The sequence below is a fragment of the Eulemur rufifrons genome, chromosome 3 (assembly GCF_041146395.1).
Source record: "Eulemur rufifrons isolate Redbay chromosome 3, OSU_ERuf_1, whole genome shotgun sequence".
Lineage (NCBI taxonomy): Eukaryota > Metazoa > Chordata > Mammalia > Primates > Lemuridae > Eulemur > Eulemur rufifrons.
In genome coordinates, this window is record NC_090985.1 from 78,891,070 (window position 1) to 78,910,114 (window position 19,045).

At 38.6% G+C, this 19,045-nt stretch overlaps 1 protein-coding gene across 2 annotated transcripts in view; it reads right to left on the reverse strand.

Annotated features, from left to right (window-relative positions):
• The window catches only part of ZFHX4 (zinc finger homeobox 4), a 180,841-nt gene that overhangs the window by 4,898 nt on the left and 156,898 nt on the right, over positions 1-19,045 (reverse strand). For both annotated transcript variants that reach the window (XM_069465514.1, XM_069465513.1), the window contains exons 7-10: positions 14,763-14,896; positions 14,168-14,368; positions 13,508-13,625; positions 7,562-12,970 (exon numbers count right to left, since the gene is read on the reverse strand). In XM_069465514.1, coding sequence (XP_069321615.1) covers positions 7,562-12,970; positions 13,508-13,625; positions 14,168-14,368; positions 14,763-14,896 — 5,862 coding nt within the window. The remainder of the gene's footprint in view (positions 1-7,561; positions 12,971-13,507; positions 13,626-14,167; positions 14,369-14,762; positions 14,897-19,045) is intronic.

Below are 19,045 nucleotides of genomic sequence, written 5' to 3' on the forward strand. Positions count from 1 at the left end.
AATTTGGCTAACAGAGTACTTGATAGGAATTGCATATATTATCATAACACTCAACTTTACCACCCGCAAAACATGCTTCTTCCAGGTTTGCTTGTAGCACGCCAAAATGATTCTTACCTCATTAGAGAAGGGAAACGAAATGATCAGTAGGCAGACACGTGTGGGTACAGCATGACTCCTATAGTAATGGAAGAGAGTTTCGCTGGGTTTCAAGTACCCAATATAATGTTGTGGCTGGCAATAACCTATTACACAGCCATTTTTATGAGCTGCGTAGTTGGCTGGGAAACTGAAGGACAGCTCAGGATGAAAAGGGAATTGTAAAAGCCTGTACCGCTCCTGAAGATGTTTTTAGAGCCAAATAAAGTTGGTTGCAAAAGGAACAGACTAGAAGCCTAATGGGTGACTGACAGTAGTTCATTCTTGAACAGGGAAGGCTCACTACCAAATGGTCATGACGAGGACGGTGACGACGACTTGGTGGGCTGATGGAAGAATTAACCAGGAGAAGGTGAATAAAGTTTAATTCTGAGTGCACAGCTGTAGAGGAATCTGTCCTAGGATTTCATGGAACCATGTTTGTAATATTGGTCACAATCTTACCTCTATGCTAAATGCAACACATGGGTGTTTTAAAAAATGAAGCACATGTGATGGGGAAACTGCATGCTTCTATTTCTTTCACTAGAAAAATAGCTAGTTTTTAAATTGGTTGTACCCAAAGGAGAAACCTTTTCATAGGCTAAGCATTCGAGATACTGTGAAGTCCTCAACAGCACTCTCTCCTTGACCTTTATCATTATCAGATTACTCTCAGTTAGCCCAGCTTATGACTGGCTGCGTCTCTTTTTAACCTTACCACACCCAACTCTCCTCTGAACTGCTTTGGAATAATTTCTATAGTTGTAACAGCAATTGTCTCTGAGGAGTTTCCATCATGTAAGGGAACAGTCTCCCAACAACCTCCATGGTGGTGGGGCAGGGTGGGAAGATGCTAAAAATTTCATTTTTAAATAAGAAAATTGAGTCCTAGAGGTGTTAGGTACTTGACAGAGAAAAATCTATGCCTCAAGGATAGATAGGTTGGAGACGAAACTTTATTAGCTGCTACTCAAATTTATCTTCTGGTTTAACTGAATCAATTTCACCGGTTAAATAATCAAATATTCAAAGTGCAAAAAAAGAAAAAAGAAAGAAAATAGCATTGTATTTCCAGGAAAAAAGAATGATAGCAAGTACCTACATTTTAATCAAGATTGGCTCACACATTTAAAATAATTTTAAATGCAAATGGCTTAAGCTTTGCAGGAGTATGGTAGGAATGAATGAGTAAACGCCCTGATCTTTAATCCAATTTAGTAATAGACTTAGATTCCTGGGACTTAGTCCTAGCCCTAAGGAAAACTGTGAAGTTGCCTTTGGGGGCCACATGCACAACTCCCTCACCTTTCTTCCTGCGCTACTATGTCTGGCATCATCTTCTTTCCATTTGCCTCTTTATAAAATTTTATTTGCAAGAAAGAACCAAAGAAATAAATACACTGAAATTACTAAAAAGGCTCAATATGTACTACATTAGATAATTTTTGAGGTTCCTTCCTGCTACGATATTCTGAGTTCATGATAGTCTATGTTATTTTCCATTTAACAGAGGATAATACGTTAAGTCAAAGGAATGAATATCGAATGATAAAATTTCAGGTCTCAGCGATTGCACTGTTAAAATGACGCTACATTGGTAGCCAGCTTCTTTTGCCTGCTCACAAAAGCAACCTTTGTTCTAGGCCTAGTAACAGTACAACTTGATACTAAATGATTGCATCCCCTTCCACTTAGTGCATTTTCCTCCCTAAATCTGAGGAAATTACTGGCTCACCTGTCTCTCTGATGTGAGAATTTAAGATAAGAGAAATTTTAAGAAACTAAGAGGCATTAAAAAACCTACCAATTGTATAGTAGTAAGAAAGCAAAATGGATCAATAATTGTGGACTCAAGCTTTCCCATCAGAGGAGGTCTACATGCTCCTATCTAGAGGTCATATTATGAAGCAATGGAAATTTTCAGAAGACTTTCATAGGAATCCTAAATAATATAGTCAAAGGTCATCAGGGATTTTTAGGAATTCAACATCTTGAGGAAAAAACTGAGTTAAATTATCAGCTAAATAAAATTTTTAAGAAAACAGATAATAAACTTATGTGCATTGTGCTTACCAGTAAAAGAAAGAAGCCTGTAAAAATTTGCAGCAAAAAAAAAAAAAAGAACCCAGAAAACCAGAAATAAAAGAGAAAAACTGAATAATAATCATAATACAGAATATATGGTGGTAATTTAAAACTAAATACTTACCAAATTTTATGTCTTTTATAAAGCTGCAATGCTAAAAATACATCCTTTCCCATTTCCCAACTCCTACTCCAGTTCTTAGAGATTTCACTTAGGGATAAAAAATTTTCTATAAATAATCTCATACTACCATCATTTTGTTCAGTTTTGTTTTTCTGAAATAGCTACCTACTCTTGAAAGTAATGCTTTCAGAAGGAAATGCCTGCCTCACAATGCACTTTTTTGTATTGTCTTTTCTCCAAGTTTCTTTGACCTAGGTCTCTCAGAGAAGTTTATATTTGAGGTTGAAAATAAAAATAATTACGTATGTGGGGCCAAAGACAATTGTGGTAAAATTATTAAAGACTTACTCTTATCTGGATTTACCCCAAATGTGCTAGTAAATTACAATGAAGTATGAGAAAAATGCAAAGGCATGTTCTAAAGTTCCATTTAAGGAAATCAGCTTAGGCAGTATTTCCAAACACTAATGGAACATTTAAAGTCAGACACTGCTTAAAATGATAAAATAAATAAGTTAAAAATAGAAAAATCAAGTAATTTTTTTTTATTCACTTTGAGCAAAAATCCCAAAGGAAGCTAACATCCTAAAGGATAAAATGTAGATTTAAGGTTTTCTAATTTTTTCTAGGTATATAGGTATACAGTGATATTCTATGGTCATTCTCTCATTTTATATATGATCGTGATAGAAAAACTGAAATGCAAAAAAAAAAAAATTAAGCAGAAAATAAATCATTTTATTAAAAAATGAGCAATAATAAGTAGTGATACTGAACATAGGTCCGGGCCACTGTTTCGAAAGCAGGTACAAATGATGAATGTTACTCTTTTTTTGTTATAATTTAAAAAGGTTTATTCTGAGCCAAGTATGTGTGACCGGCAGTCTGGACCACATGTTTTTAAGAGGTTCTGAGAAAATGTGCCTGCAGTAGCTGAGTTACAGTTTGTTTTATGCTTTTGTTGTTTTTTCATTTTTTGAGTTTTTTTGGCAAAATAATTGTTTTTATTTCAAAATATTAAGAGGGTACAAATGTTTTAGGTTACATGGATCACTTTTGTAATGCTTGAGTCCTGGCTAAAGGTGTGCCCCACACCCAAATAGTGTTCGTAGTACACGTTGGATATGTTTTTGCCCCTCCCCCTTTTCTCCTCCCCCCTGGTTGATTTCCACTGAATTCTACTTCCCTCTGTGCACATGTGTGCTCATCGGTTAGTTCCAATTTAATAGAGAGTACATGTGGTGTTCGTTTTTCCATTCTTTTTTTTTTTATTTCAAAGTATTATATGGGTACAGAATTTTTGAAGAAGACCCCAATGCCAATCACAGCAACAACAAAAATAAATAAATGGGACTTGGTTAAATTAAAAAAGCTTCTGCACAGCCAAGGAAATAATCAACAGAACAAATAGACAACCTACAGAATGGGAGAAAATATTCACAAGCTACACAGCCAATAAAGGACTAAGAACTCAGTACAAAGAACTCAAGCAAATAAGCAAGAAAAAAAAAAATCAAACCACCCCATTAAAAAGTGGGCAAAAAACATGAACAGAAGCTTTTCAAATGAAGATAGACAAATGGCCAATAGACATATGAAAAAATGCTCAACATCACTAATCATCAGAGACATGCAAGTTAGAACCACAATGAGATACCACCTTAGCCCAGTTAGAATGGCTTTTATTAAAAAGTCCAAAAACAATAGATGTTGGCGTGGATGCAGAGAGAAAGGAACACTTATATACTGTTGGTGGGACTGCAAATTAGTACAGCCTCTATGGAAAACAGTATGGAGATTCCTCAAAGAACTGAAAGTAGACCTACTATTCAGTCCAAGAAGCCCACTACTGGGTATTTATCCAAAGGAAAAGAAGTCATTTTATAAAAAGACAGCTGCACTCGAATGTTTATTGCAGCACAATTCACAATTGCAAAGATGTGGAATCAACCCAAGTGCCCATCAATTCATGAGTAGATTAACACAATGTGGTATATGTATATCATGGAATACTACTCAACCACAAAGAAGGATGAATTAAGTCCTTTTGCAACAATTTCGATGGAACTGGAGATCATTATCCTAAGTGAAGTATCTCAAGAGTGGAAAAATAAACACCTCATGTACTCACTGTTAAACTAGAACTAACTGATGAGCACACATGTACATAGAGGGAAGTAAAACTCAGTAGAAATTAATCAGGGAAGAGGGGGGAGGACGGGATGGGCAAAAAACTACCTAATGGGTACAGTGTACACTGTCTGGGTGATAGGCACGCTTATAACCCTGATTCAAGCATTACAAAAGTGATCCCTATAACCAAAAACATCTGTACCCCTGTAATACTTTAAATATTATTCTTGAAAGGGCCTTCTTAGTTATCATGAATGATTAAATAATTTGAAGACTTCTTGGAAGTAAGGTAAGAAAATTTTATGAGCATTAAAGGTGCTATTCAACAAAAAGAGCAATTCTCCGCCCCCAAAGTAAAATAAAATGTATGTTTACATCAAGAAATTTAGAGGTTTATAAATATTAAAACTGAACATGTCCATTACAATTAAGCTAATTTTGGGGTGTAGCCTTTGGACAAACTCATTACTTTAGAGCCCATCTTATATTCACTGGGGCCCTTTTTCAGAGATTCCCAGCAAATCAAAATCTTGAAACCTACCTTTAAAGCGATGGGATGACTTTAAGCTGAAGCCTTTTCCATAACTAAATCATATTAAAAAGGGTCCAAGATGAATTTGTGATATTCTTAAGGTATGTTCATATTGATAACAAATTGTAGCAAAAGCCCAGGGTTTGTAAGAAATATAGAAACATTTTACTTGTAATTTTCTCCTTGGATTTCACTAACTGGTATGTCTATCTTGCCCATATACCAAAGAAGACAATTGTTTGATGAGCGATAAGGCAGCAGGAATACGATGATGGAAAGATGGAGAGAGCCCCGGGGAAAACAGTCAGCATTTCCCATCACAGGTAAATTAACCTAAAACAATACAACTCTCATGGCAGTCAATGTGTTAACCTTAAAAAAAAAGACATGGACTGGAGTATGGGAACTCAGGCTCCTAGATAGGGCCCCACTGGCAACTCTGCTGTGTTAATGTTTAAAATCTCTCACAAACAAAGGACTAAGTCGAGAGAAATTGCAAATTCCAGTAGGTAGCAACGTTCATGGGGCTTCTCTCTTTTCAACACTCCCCGGTCTGTTTTGGTCCATGATTTAATAAAGCAATGGGTACAGTACAACAGCTCCGAGCTCCTCACTACCTGGTGCATTTAAAGATATTCCTAGCTGTGGAGGGCCTGCCTTCAATATCTTCCCAGCAGTGCTAAAAGTTATAAACAGGGCCATATTTGGGGGGGAAGATATAAATTATATTTATGGTGAGTAGAATGAAGGGAAAGATTAGTTTGTTTAAATATTTCATAAACATCTTCATTCTCCTCCTTTCTCACTGTCATACAGGCCCTTTGGGTGCCAGTATCAGAGTGACAAACCAGACGGGCAGTTGGCAGAGGGACCAAGACTCATATAAAATATCAAAATCTCTCTATTTTACATAAGGGATCATAGAAGTTCTTCCCATAAGACACTTTTCTATGTATCAATTAATCACAGTGGTATATAAAGTAGGACTAGAAAATAAGACTAATACCATATGCAAAAGAATTTGCCCCTGCATTATTCTTAAAACACTTATACTTAACTTAATAAAATGTACAACCAAAATATGTAATTATTAATTATTTAAGTGCTCTATTATTAATATTTAAGACCCCACGATTGTCCAGATAATTAAGTACAAAGTACTTCTGGGAGAGAGGGGAGTTGGTATCAGAGTTAAAGGAAGGGACATTGCAGACATTTTCTTAGTAACAGTCTTTATATGTATAGCTCCATTCCACGTCTCTCAAAAACCAAGTCATTCGGAACAGGGAACCAGATAAGCTAATAGTGGCCAAGAGGCCATTGGATATCACTGTTTTCACACCTCCAAGCTAAAAGTTAAAATACGAATAACTTCTTAAGATCACAACGGCAATTTTATTTTTTGTAATGAAAAGATGGAACTGAAAGTTTAAAATTTATGAAAAAATTCAATTTGAAAAACTTTAATAAAGCTTTTATGTTTTTGTAAGCTTTGTAAATATATGTAATTAGTGAATTCTAGACAAGTCTCTTTAGCATGTCAAAATTTCCTCTTCAAAAGAAAAAAAATCACTGATAATTTGAAAAATAAAACTTAGAAGAAATAAGACAACCATGTTTTTCTATTTTGAGTGATAGATAACTTTTGTTATATTTTTGGCTACATGATTGCCTAGCATACTATATTCAATTTATTTAATCTAATATAATTGAATACCTGTACTGATTCACAAAATCTAACCTGCAACAAATTACATTTCTTTTGATGAACACAGAATTGAATTCAGCATCTGGGGTTGCCTCAAACAGGTTTACAATTTTGTAATGCCTTAATTATCAACCTTAGCTGGGGGTGAGTGTGTAGGGGTAGAAAGGGGTGGGGTAATACTAATGTATTTCTAAGGTTGTTGAATTTATTTAGATAACAAGTAGCAACGGATGCTACAAAAATCAAATTTTATAGCAATGCTAAATTGAAAATTATCACAAAAGTCATCTTTTTAGTTGTTGAACTTTAAACATAAGCTTTATTATCTGCTAGGCACAATGTGAGTGAATTCCTGTGGCTAGGGGACTTTTAACTTTTGAACTTCCCTGGCACTTATGGGGGGAAAATAAACTAACAGAAACAAATAAACAAACAAAAACCCCTGCCCCTTATAAAGAACATAAATTAAGATACCAATGAATGTATTATTTAATGTTTCACTTTCTTAATATGTATACTAAATACTATGCCACATGTTTGTGCTGGAATGCACAATCGGAATCAGTATTGACATTAGTATATAAAAATATTTTTAGATGTAATGATATAAATAATTAATATTAATATATTTCTGAGAATCTGCTAGGATCTATCTAGTCTTTATTTTTCTGTGTGTGCTCCAGGTTGATTCCCAGTTATTGGCTATAGCCAATAAAATATATACTTCAAATATTTATTGGTTTCACTTAATGAAATCAAAATGCACCCTGTTCTCGGTTACATGTGATTGGCTGCCTGATGTTAATTAACTAGACTGGTTCTCCTTTAAGCGACTTACTGTTTGAATTTTGTGGAAATCCGGGCAAGGAGGATGGACCGTTCATTCCAGGGAGAAGGACTGGAGGAAGGCCAGGGAGGCCGGGGTAGGCTGCTGGCAGGCTGATGCCATGGAGGGAGCTGCTGTCCATCATGCCTGGCTGCTGTACCGTTAAGCCCAGCACGTCTGAAGCTTTCTTTATGCGGTCAAGTTCTTGCTGTGCCATCAGCTGTCGAACGGTGGTCGGAGCCAAGTAATCTTTCTCCCGATCAAGCTGACTGCCAACAGTCTCCCTCACTTTTGAAATGTGCTGTTTGGAGAAAATGTGATCTCTGATGGACAAGCGGGCAGAGTACTTTACCCCACAGAGGGTACACTCCGGTTTGGTGCCTTCCGTTCCACTCTGATTGATCATAAAAGGCTTCCCTATGTTAATTTTAAATTTCTTTTCCTTTGCCCTTGCATTCTGGAACCACACCTGGACCACGCGTTTGGGCAGACCAATCTCGTTCCCTAGCATCTCACACTCTTGCATGGTGGGAGTCCGGTAGTCACTGAAGCAAGCCTTGAGGACCTTGAGCTGAAGGTTGCTCATCTGGGTCCGGAAACGCTTGTGACCCGGGCGGTCGTTACTTTTGGATTTAAAGGGATTGTTGGATCCAAACGGGTTTGGCGAGCTCGGGTCGGCGATGCTGGACGTCTCGCTGCGGTCAGCGTTGTCGTCAGGGTCGTCCGTGATGTAAAAGCTTTGGTCGTGGTCGCCGTCTTTGTCATTGAAGTGGATCGACGGACTCGTGAGGGAAAAGAGAAATTTGTCGTCGCAGACCTCCGCGGTCGGCGTGGTGGCTGTTTTTGGCAAAGCGTCGAGGGTTTTCGGCTCTTTCGGAGACAGAGTGGGCTTCGCGTCTCCGGAGCTCCCCGCGGTGCTTTCCATCTCGGCGTTGCCCTCGTCGCCGGTGGTGGCGTCGCTGATGGCGGTATTGATCGACGACGTCTCATCAAAATCAGTTTTGTTGTGATCGTACCCAGCCTCGGCGGGAGGGGCATTTAAATTCTCCACCTCCTCAGCGCATTCTGCCTTGAAAGAAGAAGGGCTTAAAAGGTTCTTCGGTGACAGCTCTGCCGTTTTGCTCACGGGTGTTGACACGGTAGAAGCCAGTTCATTCTCACTTGACAAATCCATTTTAGTTAACGGCAAAGACGGGTAATCAAAGTAAATGTATTTCTGCGGGCTCTCTCCCCCGTCTTCCGCTGCGATGAGCGGGCTCGGCGGCAAGCTGTAACCGGCCTGCTTCCCCTCGCTCCAGTGCCGGGAGCGAATGTGGCTCTCCAAGGCGGACTTCGCTTTAAACAGGGCCCGGCAGAAGGGACACCGTTTGTGGGACTGCGCGGGACCCACTGCCCGGAACTGGCCTTTCCGTTCCCGTGCTCGAGTGTTCTGGAACCAGACCTGCACGACTCTTTTCTTGAGCCCCACTTCCCGTGCGATATGATCAAGCATTTTCCTGGTGGGATTGGAGTCCAGCAAGTACTTCTCGTAGAGTATTTCCAGTTGTTCCGGGGTGATGGTGGTTCTCAAGCGTTTATCGCGGTGTTGGTCTTCACCGCTATTCCCTCCCTCCTTTTCACTGCAGTTGGTCTCTTCTTTGTCGTCCAGTTTCCTTTTGAGGGAAGCAGCAGCTGTGGCGGGGGCCGTGGGGTGGGAGGAACTGGTCTGAGGGGGCATCTGGGTGAGAGAGCTGCTCAGCAGCTGCCCGGTCATCAGCGGGTTGTTGGGGTCGAATATCATGTAGGGCATATCCAGGGGCCTTTCCAAGAACGGAGAGTGGAGGAATTGGTTTTGAGCAGCGAGGAAGTGCATGTGCTGGTGCTCCTGCCAGAGTTCCAAAGTCGGGAAGGCAACTGTACACTGATCACATTGGTACTGTAGTAACTGTGGAGGTAGACTGTTCTGGAGAGAAGTCATGGAAATCTGCAGTGGACTGGAAGGGACCGGGGTTTGAGAGGCCGAGGGAGGTCTTCCAATAAGTTGGGGCGGTTTTGGTGGCTGTGGCTGAGGCTGGGCTGCAGACGCCGGCGGTGGCTCTGAGGAAGTCGATGCTAATGGCAGGGCTGTTTTGGTGCCTTGAGAAGGGGGACAGGGGTCACTCTGCTTTGGCTTTTCCGTGGGATATTCAGGTTTTGGAGAAGTCTTCTCAGGTTCTGGTTTGGGTGACGGAATCAGTGGGGTGCTAGTCCCAGAGCCAGAACTTGCTGGAGGGGCAGCAGTGGTTTTGGCTGCATCCGTCTGGCCAGACACTGTGCAGTGCTTGTACAACACTTGGTCGGTGGCATCCATGGAGTCTTCCGTTTGGCTTTCATCTTGGGCATCATCATCTTCATCCTTGTAACACTGCTTTTTCTGATGCGTAATCAAGTCAAAGATCCTGGGGAAAACCACATTGCACTTTTTACACTGGTACTGCATGTTGCTTGTACGAATATAACGTTCATTTGTGAGTTCCCGTTTCTCATTATCTTTAGTTTCTGCTTGGTTTTCGTAACTCTTTCGTGCTTTCTGGCGAGCATTCTGGAACCACACGACAATAACCCGGGTAGGTAGATTGAGAACAGTGGAGAGTTGTTCTATTTCATCATCTTTTGGGTAAGCGTTTGTGTCAAAAAAGTCTTGTAGGACCCTAAGCTGGTAGTCAGTAAACCTCGTTCTAGAAGACCTTTTACTGAAGGACGCATCAGATTTGTAATGTTCTAAAGAGGTGGGCTGTGGATCAATTCTGATATCTTCCAAAACAGTTATAGGCGGGTTACTGAAGTTGTACGGAGAATCCTTATTTCTCTGCCGTTCCTTAAAAAGCGTATTTCGAAACCAGTGTTTGATAACTTTTTGAGAGAGGCCGGATTTCTCTGCCATTTCTTGGATCTGTTCTTCACTTGGAGAGTTGTTGATGTCAAAGTAAGCCCTCAGGATTTTTAGTTGATCATCTGTAATTCTTGTCCGTGGGCGTTTGAACTGAGAATGCCTTAAGAAGTTGGGATCCAGTCCGAGCTGCTGCTGGCAGAGCTGGGTGAGGTCTGCAGAGAGAGCGTCCATCTGTGGCAGCTGCAGGGCAAGCTGAGGAGGCAGTGCAGGGTGTTGCACAGGCTGCATCATGATGGAAGGAAAGAGTGGCAGGTCCAGAGAAACCGGCAGCTGGACCTGTGGGGGAGCAGAAGGTGGAGGAGGCGGGGGAGGAGGAGGGGGAGGAGGTGGTGGCGGTGGTGGGGGAGGAGTGGGTGGTGGAGCTTGCAGAGGAGTAGAAACCGTGTTGGGGATCTTTACAGGACACATAGAAGAAGGCTGGGGAGGAGCCGGAGGCAGGGGAGGAGGAGGAGGAGGAGGAGGAGGTGGGGGCGGCGTTTCTGGTGAAGATGGAGAAATCGGATAAAGCTTGTCATAGGCCTCCCTGTACTGACGAGCAAATTTTTCTAGCGCTCCATATGGAAAAAATTGCCCATGTACATGTTCTTGGTGACTCTTTAAAATAAGCACATTGGAAAACAATTTACCGCACGTTCCGCATTCCAGTTTGTCAGTGTTTTCGCCTTCACCACTTTTGCCCTTCTTCTGTACCTTCTGCCTGTTCTCATTATACTGAATGACCAGTTCAAAACCAAAGTTTTCCAATAAAGCTTTGGCTGCATTTCCTCTGGCCCCTGAAGCTATTCGGGGTGGCAGGACGGAGGGTTCCAAGGATTTTTGCTTCTTTGTGTCTTTGCCCTCTTTGAGTCCTTCCCCTTCACTTATAAATTCTTGCTTTGGTTTTTCTGGCTTTTCAGCAATCTCCTCTGCCTCCTTATAAGACGGCATGTCCTTCATGATTTGGCAGTCTGTGCTCGCTATGTTACTTTGCTCCTGTTTCAACAATTTGCTTGCCTGCTGTTGCTGCTGCTGCTGCTGCTGCTGCGGCTGTTGTTTTTGAGGCTGCAGCTGGGGCTGTGTGGCTTGGTACTGTTGTGCTTGTTGCTGTAGAATCTGGAGCTGAGTTTGGCCAACGTGATGTTGGGTTTGAATCTGCTGCTTCAGGTCTTCGAGCAAGGAGCCAGCCATTCCTGTCATGCCAGGCATACCAAATGTGGCAGAGCCTGGCAAGCCCAAATCTGGCCCCAAGCTAAACTCCGTCCCAGGTATGTAGAACGGAAAGAGAAACTGAGGCTGCTGAAACTGCAGCAGTGCTTCTGGGGTCATAGGAAAATGAGGCAAAAAGGCTGGGTTTAGAAACTGAGGCTGAAAGAATGCAGCTTGCTGTTGTAACTCGTGCTGGAGTTGCATCTGAATTTGTGCTGGTGACTGTGGTGGGTGATGTGTAGGTTGAGCAGAGATTAATTCAGGAGTTTGCTTTTTATTTAATTCTTTGGCATCTAAATGGGTATCTTTGCTGTTTACTGCTGCTAAACTCATGGAATCTAACATCCCTTGGCCAGGGCTATTAACGTTTGCTGTGATGCTGTGCCCACCAGCCACGTGACCACCGGGCTCCAGCTTTGCAGCCCTGGCCTTTGTCTGGTGGAGCACAGACCTCATGTGGATTTCCAACGTTGAGCTTTGGCTGTAGGCAACATTGCAGATGCTGCACTTGTAGGGCTTGTTATCTGTGTTGCTATTGGTTTCTTGTGGGACAGGACTGGAGGCTTCCTGCAAAACCTTTTTCAATTTATGCAGGTGAGAAACCGAATTATAATGGACCAAGAGAATGTTCTTTTGGGTGAACGACTCTTTACACACTGTACATTTATATGGACGAGATGGATCCAGGAATTTTTCCATTGTAAAATTGGGCCCTTTTCTAAAAGGTAAGGTCCGCTTTGGTTCAGAGCCCATGTCATCTGGAATAGAGCTACTGTCACTTCCTACAGGACTCGCCTTCCCTTCATGGTCCACCTCGTACTCTCTCTCTATTTCCTGCTCCAGGCCATGGTCGTCCTGGGCCATAGTTTCACTGTCTGCCCACAGCTCTCCGTTCATGGGCAAGGAGGCATACAGCTGTTGAAGTTCAGCTTCACTCAGTTCGGGGTGACCTGCTTCCAGGTGTTTTTTTAAAGCCTGGAATGTACGGAAACTACGCTGGCAGAGGTTACACATTGTTGCAGCCCGAATTGCATGATACTGGGAATGTATCTGAAGCTTCTGCATAGTTTTAAAAGCCAAGCTACAGTGGTTGCAGCGATACTTATAGACGTGGCGGTCAGAAACAGAGAGTGGTTGCCTTTTTTGCTGTTCGCTTAATTGATCTTGCAGTGTGTCGGGGATTTTCACATCCTTACTGCTGTTTTTATTCCATTCCAACACTTCCGAAGGTTCTTTAGTTGGTTTCTGCTCCTCATTCTTTATTTCCACACTAGCCTTTGAATCCTCAAGACCTGCCATGCTTTTGTCATCCATAGGACTTTCACCTGTTAGAAAAAAACACAAACAGATCTTTTATAGTAAGAATATCTACTGCTTAAAGGTCAATAAATATTGTAAATAGGAGCCTCTATTAAGTTTCTGCTTAACTGATTTTTTTGAAGAAATGTTTATTGAGCAACTACTATATGGTGAGCACTGAACTTGATATTGAGCATATAAAGGTAAATAAGAAATCACCTCTGACCTCAAGGAATCTCAGGATAGGAAAGAAAACAAATCAAAGGTTATTACAGTATGCTGCAATGCTGCAATCACTGTGATACCAAGGGCCATAACCTTGATGTTCAGGAATTAGAACATACAGAATATTCTGGGGCTTCTGACACTTGGGTCCCCAAGATCAGTTACAGAAAACCAGATACTAAATATGCTTTGGAAAATATGGCTCTTGGGAATGTCATACATTTTTTTCCCTCCATGCTTGAAAAAAAGAATCTTCGATAGTAATAATCTTCAAGTACTACCACAAATGCAAGCTCCTGAGCATGTTCTCCACAGATGTCAATTACAAGCTGGCATACCTGAATATTTCCCAGACCCCTCAGCTGCTATGGCTGCAGGAGTGTCCCGCTCTGACTTCTCGGAGGCAGCTGCTGGCAGGAGCATACTGTTTGGCATCATCACATCAGGGACAGGCACCTTTGCAAACCAAAGGGGTTCATGTTAAATGTACCCCAGAAATCACAAACTTCATCACATCTCCCATTTTCCAGGGGCATATCCCACTTATATTTTTTTTAACCAAAGCAGGACATTTTGTGGATGTCACAGACTAATGCTACCCCTTCAAATTTCAGATCAATGCTGTGGCAATGTCATAATCTTTTCTTTTCTTTTCTTTTGTATTATGGTTTGAAGGTTTTTGTAGTTTTAATTTTTGATAATGATAACCAAGAAAGTTTGAAACTCAAGGTGCTTACATGAGTCTTTTGATTAACATTGCAGATATAAGAAGAAGACTGAAAAATATGTTATTAGCTCTGCTAGGACCTGTATCGTATTTTTTTGCCAAGCAAAAGAGACCACAAATGGGCCTTGCCTATGATAACTATAACATAGCCCATAAAAGAGCCTTAAGTAGCTCAGAAGAAATAAATTTCTATCAACCACTAGTTACAGATTTTGTACTGATGCTCTTACACAGATTCTGTCACACGTGCATCAAAATTTGGTATCCTTACTGTCATAAGCAGCTTCTCCACACAATCCGGAGACACACTGTGCAAATGCGTCAGATGCAGCTGGAGGTGCATTTTGTTGCTGAGGACGTCCTGGCAGAGAGGACAGCAGATGACGGGCTGCACCGAGTGCTGTGACAGGACATGCATCTGGATACGACTTTGGTCCCTACTATTGTAGTTACAATAAGGACACTGATAGAACTGGAAAACATTGAACAAACATGGCCACTATTAGTTAATGTATTTTTTATTGATACATAATAGTTGTACATATTTATGGGGTACATGTGATATTTTGATATATGCATACAATGTGCAGTGATCAAATCTGAGTAACTGGGATATCCATCACCTCAAACATTTATCATTTCCTGTGTTGGGAGCATTCCAAATCTCCTCTTCTAGCTATTTCAACATAGTTAATACATTTTTATGACTTCTGAACATCAGAAGTAATACCAAGAGTTAATTATATCACCAATTGTAATATCCACATGCATTCAACAGCATGGAATCATTTGGGGCTTTGAAACTATCAGGAGCAATTTTTTTTAAAAAAAAGATTTATGCAATGAAGGGAAAAAAACATATTTACCTGTTCATGACAGAATTTATTGTCCTCTGTAGGTTTTGACCTTTTTGTTGCAACATCCTCTTCTTTTGCCAGCAGGAGTGACTGGGTCCCCCCTGCCACACTGACTTTTAGCTCCTTCTCTGGTGTGATTATCCCTGATTCCCCCCAAAATAGAAAAGCTCGATTTAAAAACCTTTATAATGTCAAAATTAGAAAAATTACGTTTTTCAAAAAGTTATGACGCTAAAGCCACTGAATCATAGAAAGAACCAGACAAGCACTTGTAAATGATGCTAATCTCAAAAGGCAAAAAGCACACTCTTTTTTGTCCACCAACTAAGTGGACTTCATAAATATATTTTAAAATGTACTCCTGTCTTGTGTTTAGATAACCTTAGGTGGCCTTGAAAGATTCATCAATAACATGTGCTCTCTGGTGTCTCAGAATGCCTTTATCACGTTAAAGCAAATCTACTCCCATTCACAAACACTAATTTAAAAAATCATTATTTCTACTAATGTCGAATTACCTATCTCTTTTCTAAAATTCTTAGGCACTGAAGATTTGAAAATTCTGAGAAAAGCTGACTGGTTATAATTCAGAAACTCCAATAATATTTTTATATCAGGAATGGATTTAAAAATTGAAAAAATTACAAAATTAATCACATACAACATATCTGCTGCTGCTATTAGTGATTTACTCTTTGCTGTAGCTGTTTCAGCAGTTGGCTGTACACAGAACATGATAGTACAAATCTGAAGAAGACAATTGTTTTATGAGGTTAATCCAAATATCTGGTATTAAAGACGATTTAAAATTTTGCCTAGATGAGCAATGTAACATATAAGAGCCTCATACACATCAAAGAAAAGAGTGCAATTCTAATTTCCCAATCTAACAGAAAATTCTTTCCACCATCAATTTGCCCGATAATCTCCTCTGTGAGGCTGGATATTACAGCGACATTGGGTAGGCATGTCACATACATCTCACGACAAACACAAAACCTCATTTACCAGCCATTCCAATCTCATCATAGCGCGGCATCATCTGACCTTTTTTCTGCTGTTTATTATGAGTATTTCTAATTTTAACTTTCAATTTTCACCATCTTCCAGTCAATTTGCAACTAAATTATTTCCAGGGTGAGGACACTATCACTGGACAACTGGGTGCAAATACATCTTGAAATGCAATGAAGCTAAACCATTGATTGCTATCAGATCCCACGTAAATATATAGTCCAGGCGTAATCTGATTGTATGTTGTGCATGAAGATTTATCTTGATTTTTTTTCAATCCATATACGTTTCATATAAATGAACAAATTGCACCTTATTGAAAAATAACCCATTTTTAATTTAGAAATAAGGTCAAGGATGTTATGGAAACAAAGTAAAAATAAACAAAAAAAATACATTCTATTTATACCCTGGATAGAGATTCATATTTTACACCATACAAATAATTTCAGAAATTTTGAATTTAGAAAAAAAAAATTTAAAAGAGCAATTCCATAGAGACTGAAATTAAAATAGAATTTAAATGACATAATGATAATAATTATTATATATTCCTTTGGGGTTGGTGGTAGGTAGATACAGAATTAGTACAAAATTTTCAACAGATTACACTGATACTAATTTCTAGATTGACATACACTAGACTTTATTTGAATTGGTACATTTGTCCTCTATATACATCCACCTTGGAAAAATTTAGATTCTTTTTAGGTATCTGAAAAATCTAATTTATCAGATTTGTACTTGAATAAACTTAAGATAGGCCGAAAAGTTTTGTTACACTGATTTAAAAATTATCCAAGTATTTGATATCCAAAGATATGTCAGAACAGGAATGTTTATCTTATAATTAATTATGGAATCAAAAAAATACATTTTTCTTTCTCAAAGCAGAGTATACTTTGTGCTATTATTTTAAAAGTGTTAAAAAAACATTTAAGAAAATAATGTATGTAGTATTTGAAAATAAAATATGTTGCTTAAAGTGTCAGACTAAGTTGTATAAAATGATTGTCATATAAAATCAGTAAATGTCTATCAATTACCTTCTCCTGTGAGATTTTTCTTTAAAAGTTCACTCATTAATAAGTAAGAATATATTTTCTTAAGAGAATAATACTGTCGTATCCCCTTATCATTCTTTTGTACACATGGTAGAATTGAACATGATCAAATAAGTTGATCCACTTCCCTATGCTATCAAAGACTGTCACACACAAATTAAAGAGAATTTCCATGACTGTTGCTTGCAGGCCCGTCTGATCATCAGAAATAGAATGAACCTTCCAGAAACTTCTAAATCTATTAAATGTATAGCTATGGACTTATTTTCATAAGCATGTATTTTATTCTAATATTGATATAAAGGATCAAAAAAAGTATTGATTTCAAGGTTTAAAACATTTTACTAAGCCTATACATTGGTATGCATATTTGGCATAATTAGTACTGTTAAGAATATATTTTTTTTATTTTGTGCTTATTAATATTCATCAAAAATATTGCTTTTGAATTTGGTTATGTTCCGTGTTGCATCAAGAAAGTAAGAGCTAACTTTTAGCATCACTAATCACATGGCCATTGCAATAAGTGTTGGCTATAGTATTCAATCCCGTATATGTGTGTCAACTTCAACATTTTTGAGCTAATTTAGTTAATTAAAACATAATCTTAATATAAGCTAGGAATCTCTTAAAGTCCATTTTATTTTAAATTAAAAAAAAGTTATAAATAAAGGGTAGGCTACCTAGCTTTAGCTAGGCAGCCTAGAAATGCATGTCACTGATAGTAAGAGGAAGCAGAGAATGCTGAGATGTGGTAACATATGACAAAAACAGACTATTGAAGATGACGGTGGTCACCAGAATCATTTGTAAAGATGATGGAACTTACATTCTACGTGTTACGCCTTTTATATTCAAAAAGGTACTATCTCAGGTTTAATACTACAGCATCCACGGTAAATTATAGGAAATCACCTCTGGGGTCTTTTTTCTGAATTGTGTTATCCTGGAAATGTCTTCTATAAAATAAGGGCCAATTAATTTTAGGAAGGTTTTGATTAAGTTTTGTGATTGCTCATAGTTTATATCTGCAACTTTATTTGAAATCAACCCTGTTTGTTACCCTAGACAAGAGAAAATTTTGAAATGGGATTATAATTCATTTTGTTTTATTAAGGACATCACAATATTCTCAAAGAACAATGCCATTTTAATGTATTTTAACTAAAAAATGAAGTCTAATTACAAATAAGCACTGCCAAATAGATGAGTCAATGATTATATGTCAGTTATGGGATTATTTAACTTGCATGAGATTGCTAATATAAAAATGGCATAATTCATTTCAATGCAGATGCCGCCTACTTAATAATTTTCAATCCCTCAAATACAGAAGGTTGTAAAATGGTTTATACTCATAACAAGTGAGAAAAATCCAATAACACACATGTACTCAAAGCAAATCTTGAAAAAACAATAAAACAAAATACTGAGTTATTATTTATGAGTCAGTGTATTTGGTAAAGTTTGAATACTATAAACCTTGAACATAACAGAAGATGCTATTAAACTCCAAGTAATTCTAAATTATAATTACTGGTACAGTATTCTTTTTAATGAGACTAGAATGAAAGGATAATTTTAATTGCAATAATGAAGGTTAATTTCCATCTTTCCTCATGTTTACTCCCTTATTAGAAAGTGGTCCCCTTAGCCATGGCAGAGACATATTACATTTTCAATGCAAATGTATTAATCTGGATAAACTCTATATTAATTCTTGTACCACACAGAGCTATAATTTGGATTATAATTAATCTAAAGTGGCACTAGATTTAAATGACAATATAAATGAGGCATTAGAAGGCTTTTCTATTATGAATGAATATTCAACAAATATAACAAGCACATTGCCAAGTCTCATTTTGAAAGCTCTAGTCCTACCGATTAAAGTCAGCAACATAGCACAACAGCTTACACAAACATAGTCTTCCTAACATGTGTTAATTCTTTCATGGCTAAAAAATGCTAGTTAAAGTGGGGTCAAACTATTTTCCCATCTAACATGTTAAGATAGTAATTCATTTGCAAGTTTACTAGCATTCTTTTTTACATTTATGACTGATGTAAGGAAAAAACTATATATTTTATGTATATATATAAGTGGCTAATCATTAGAAATATTGACAAAGAAAAATATTCAAGTAATAATATTTTTAACCCAATAAGATTCGTTTAGAAAGCAGAAAACTTTGTTCAAAGTTCATGTTCATT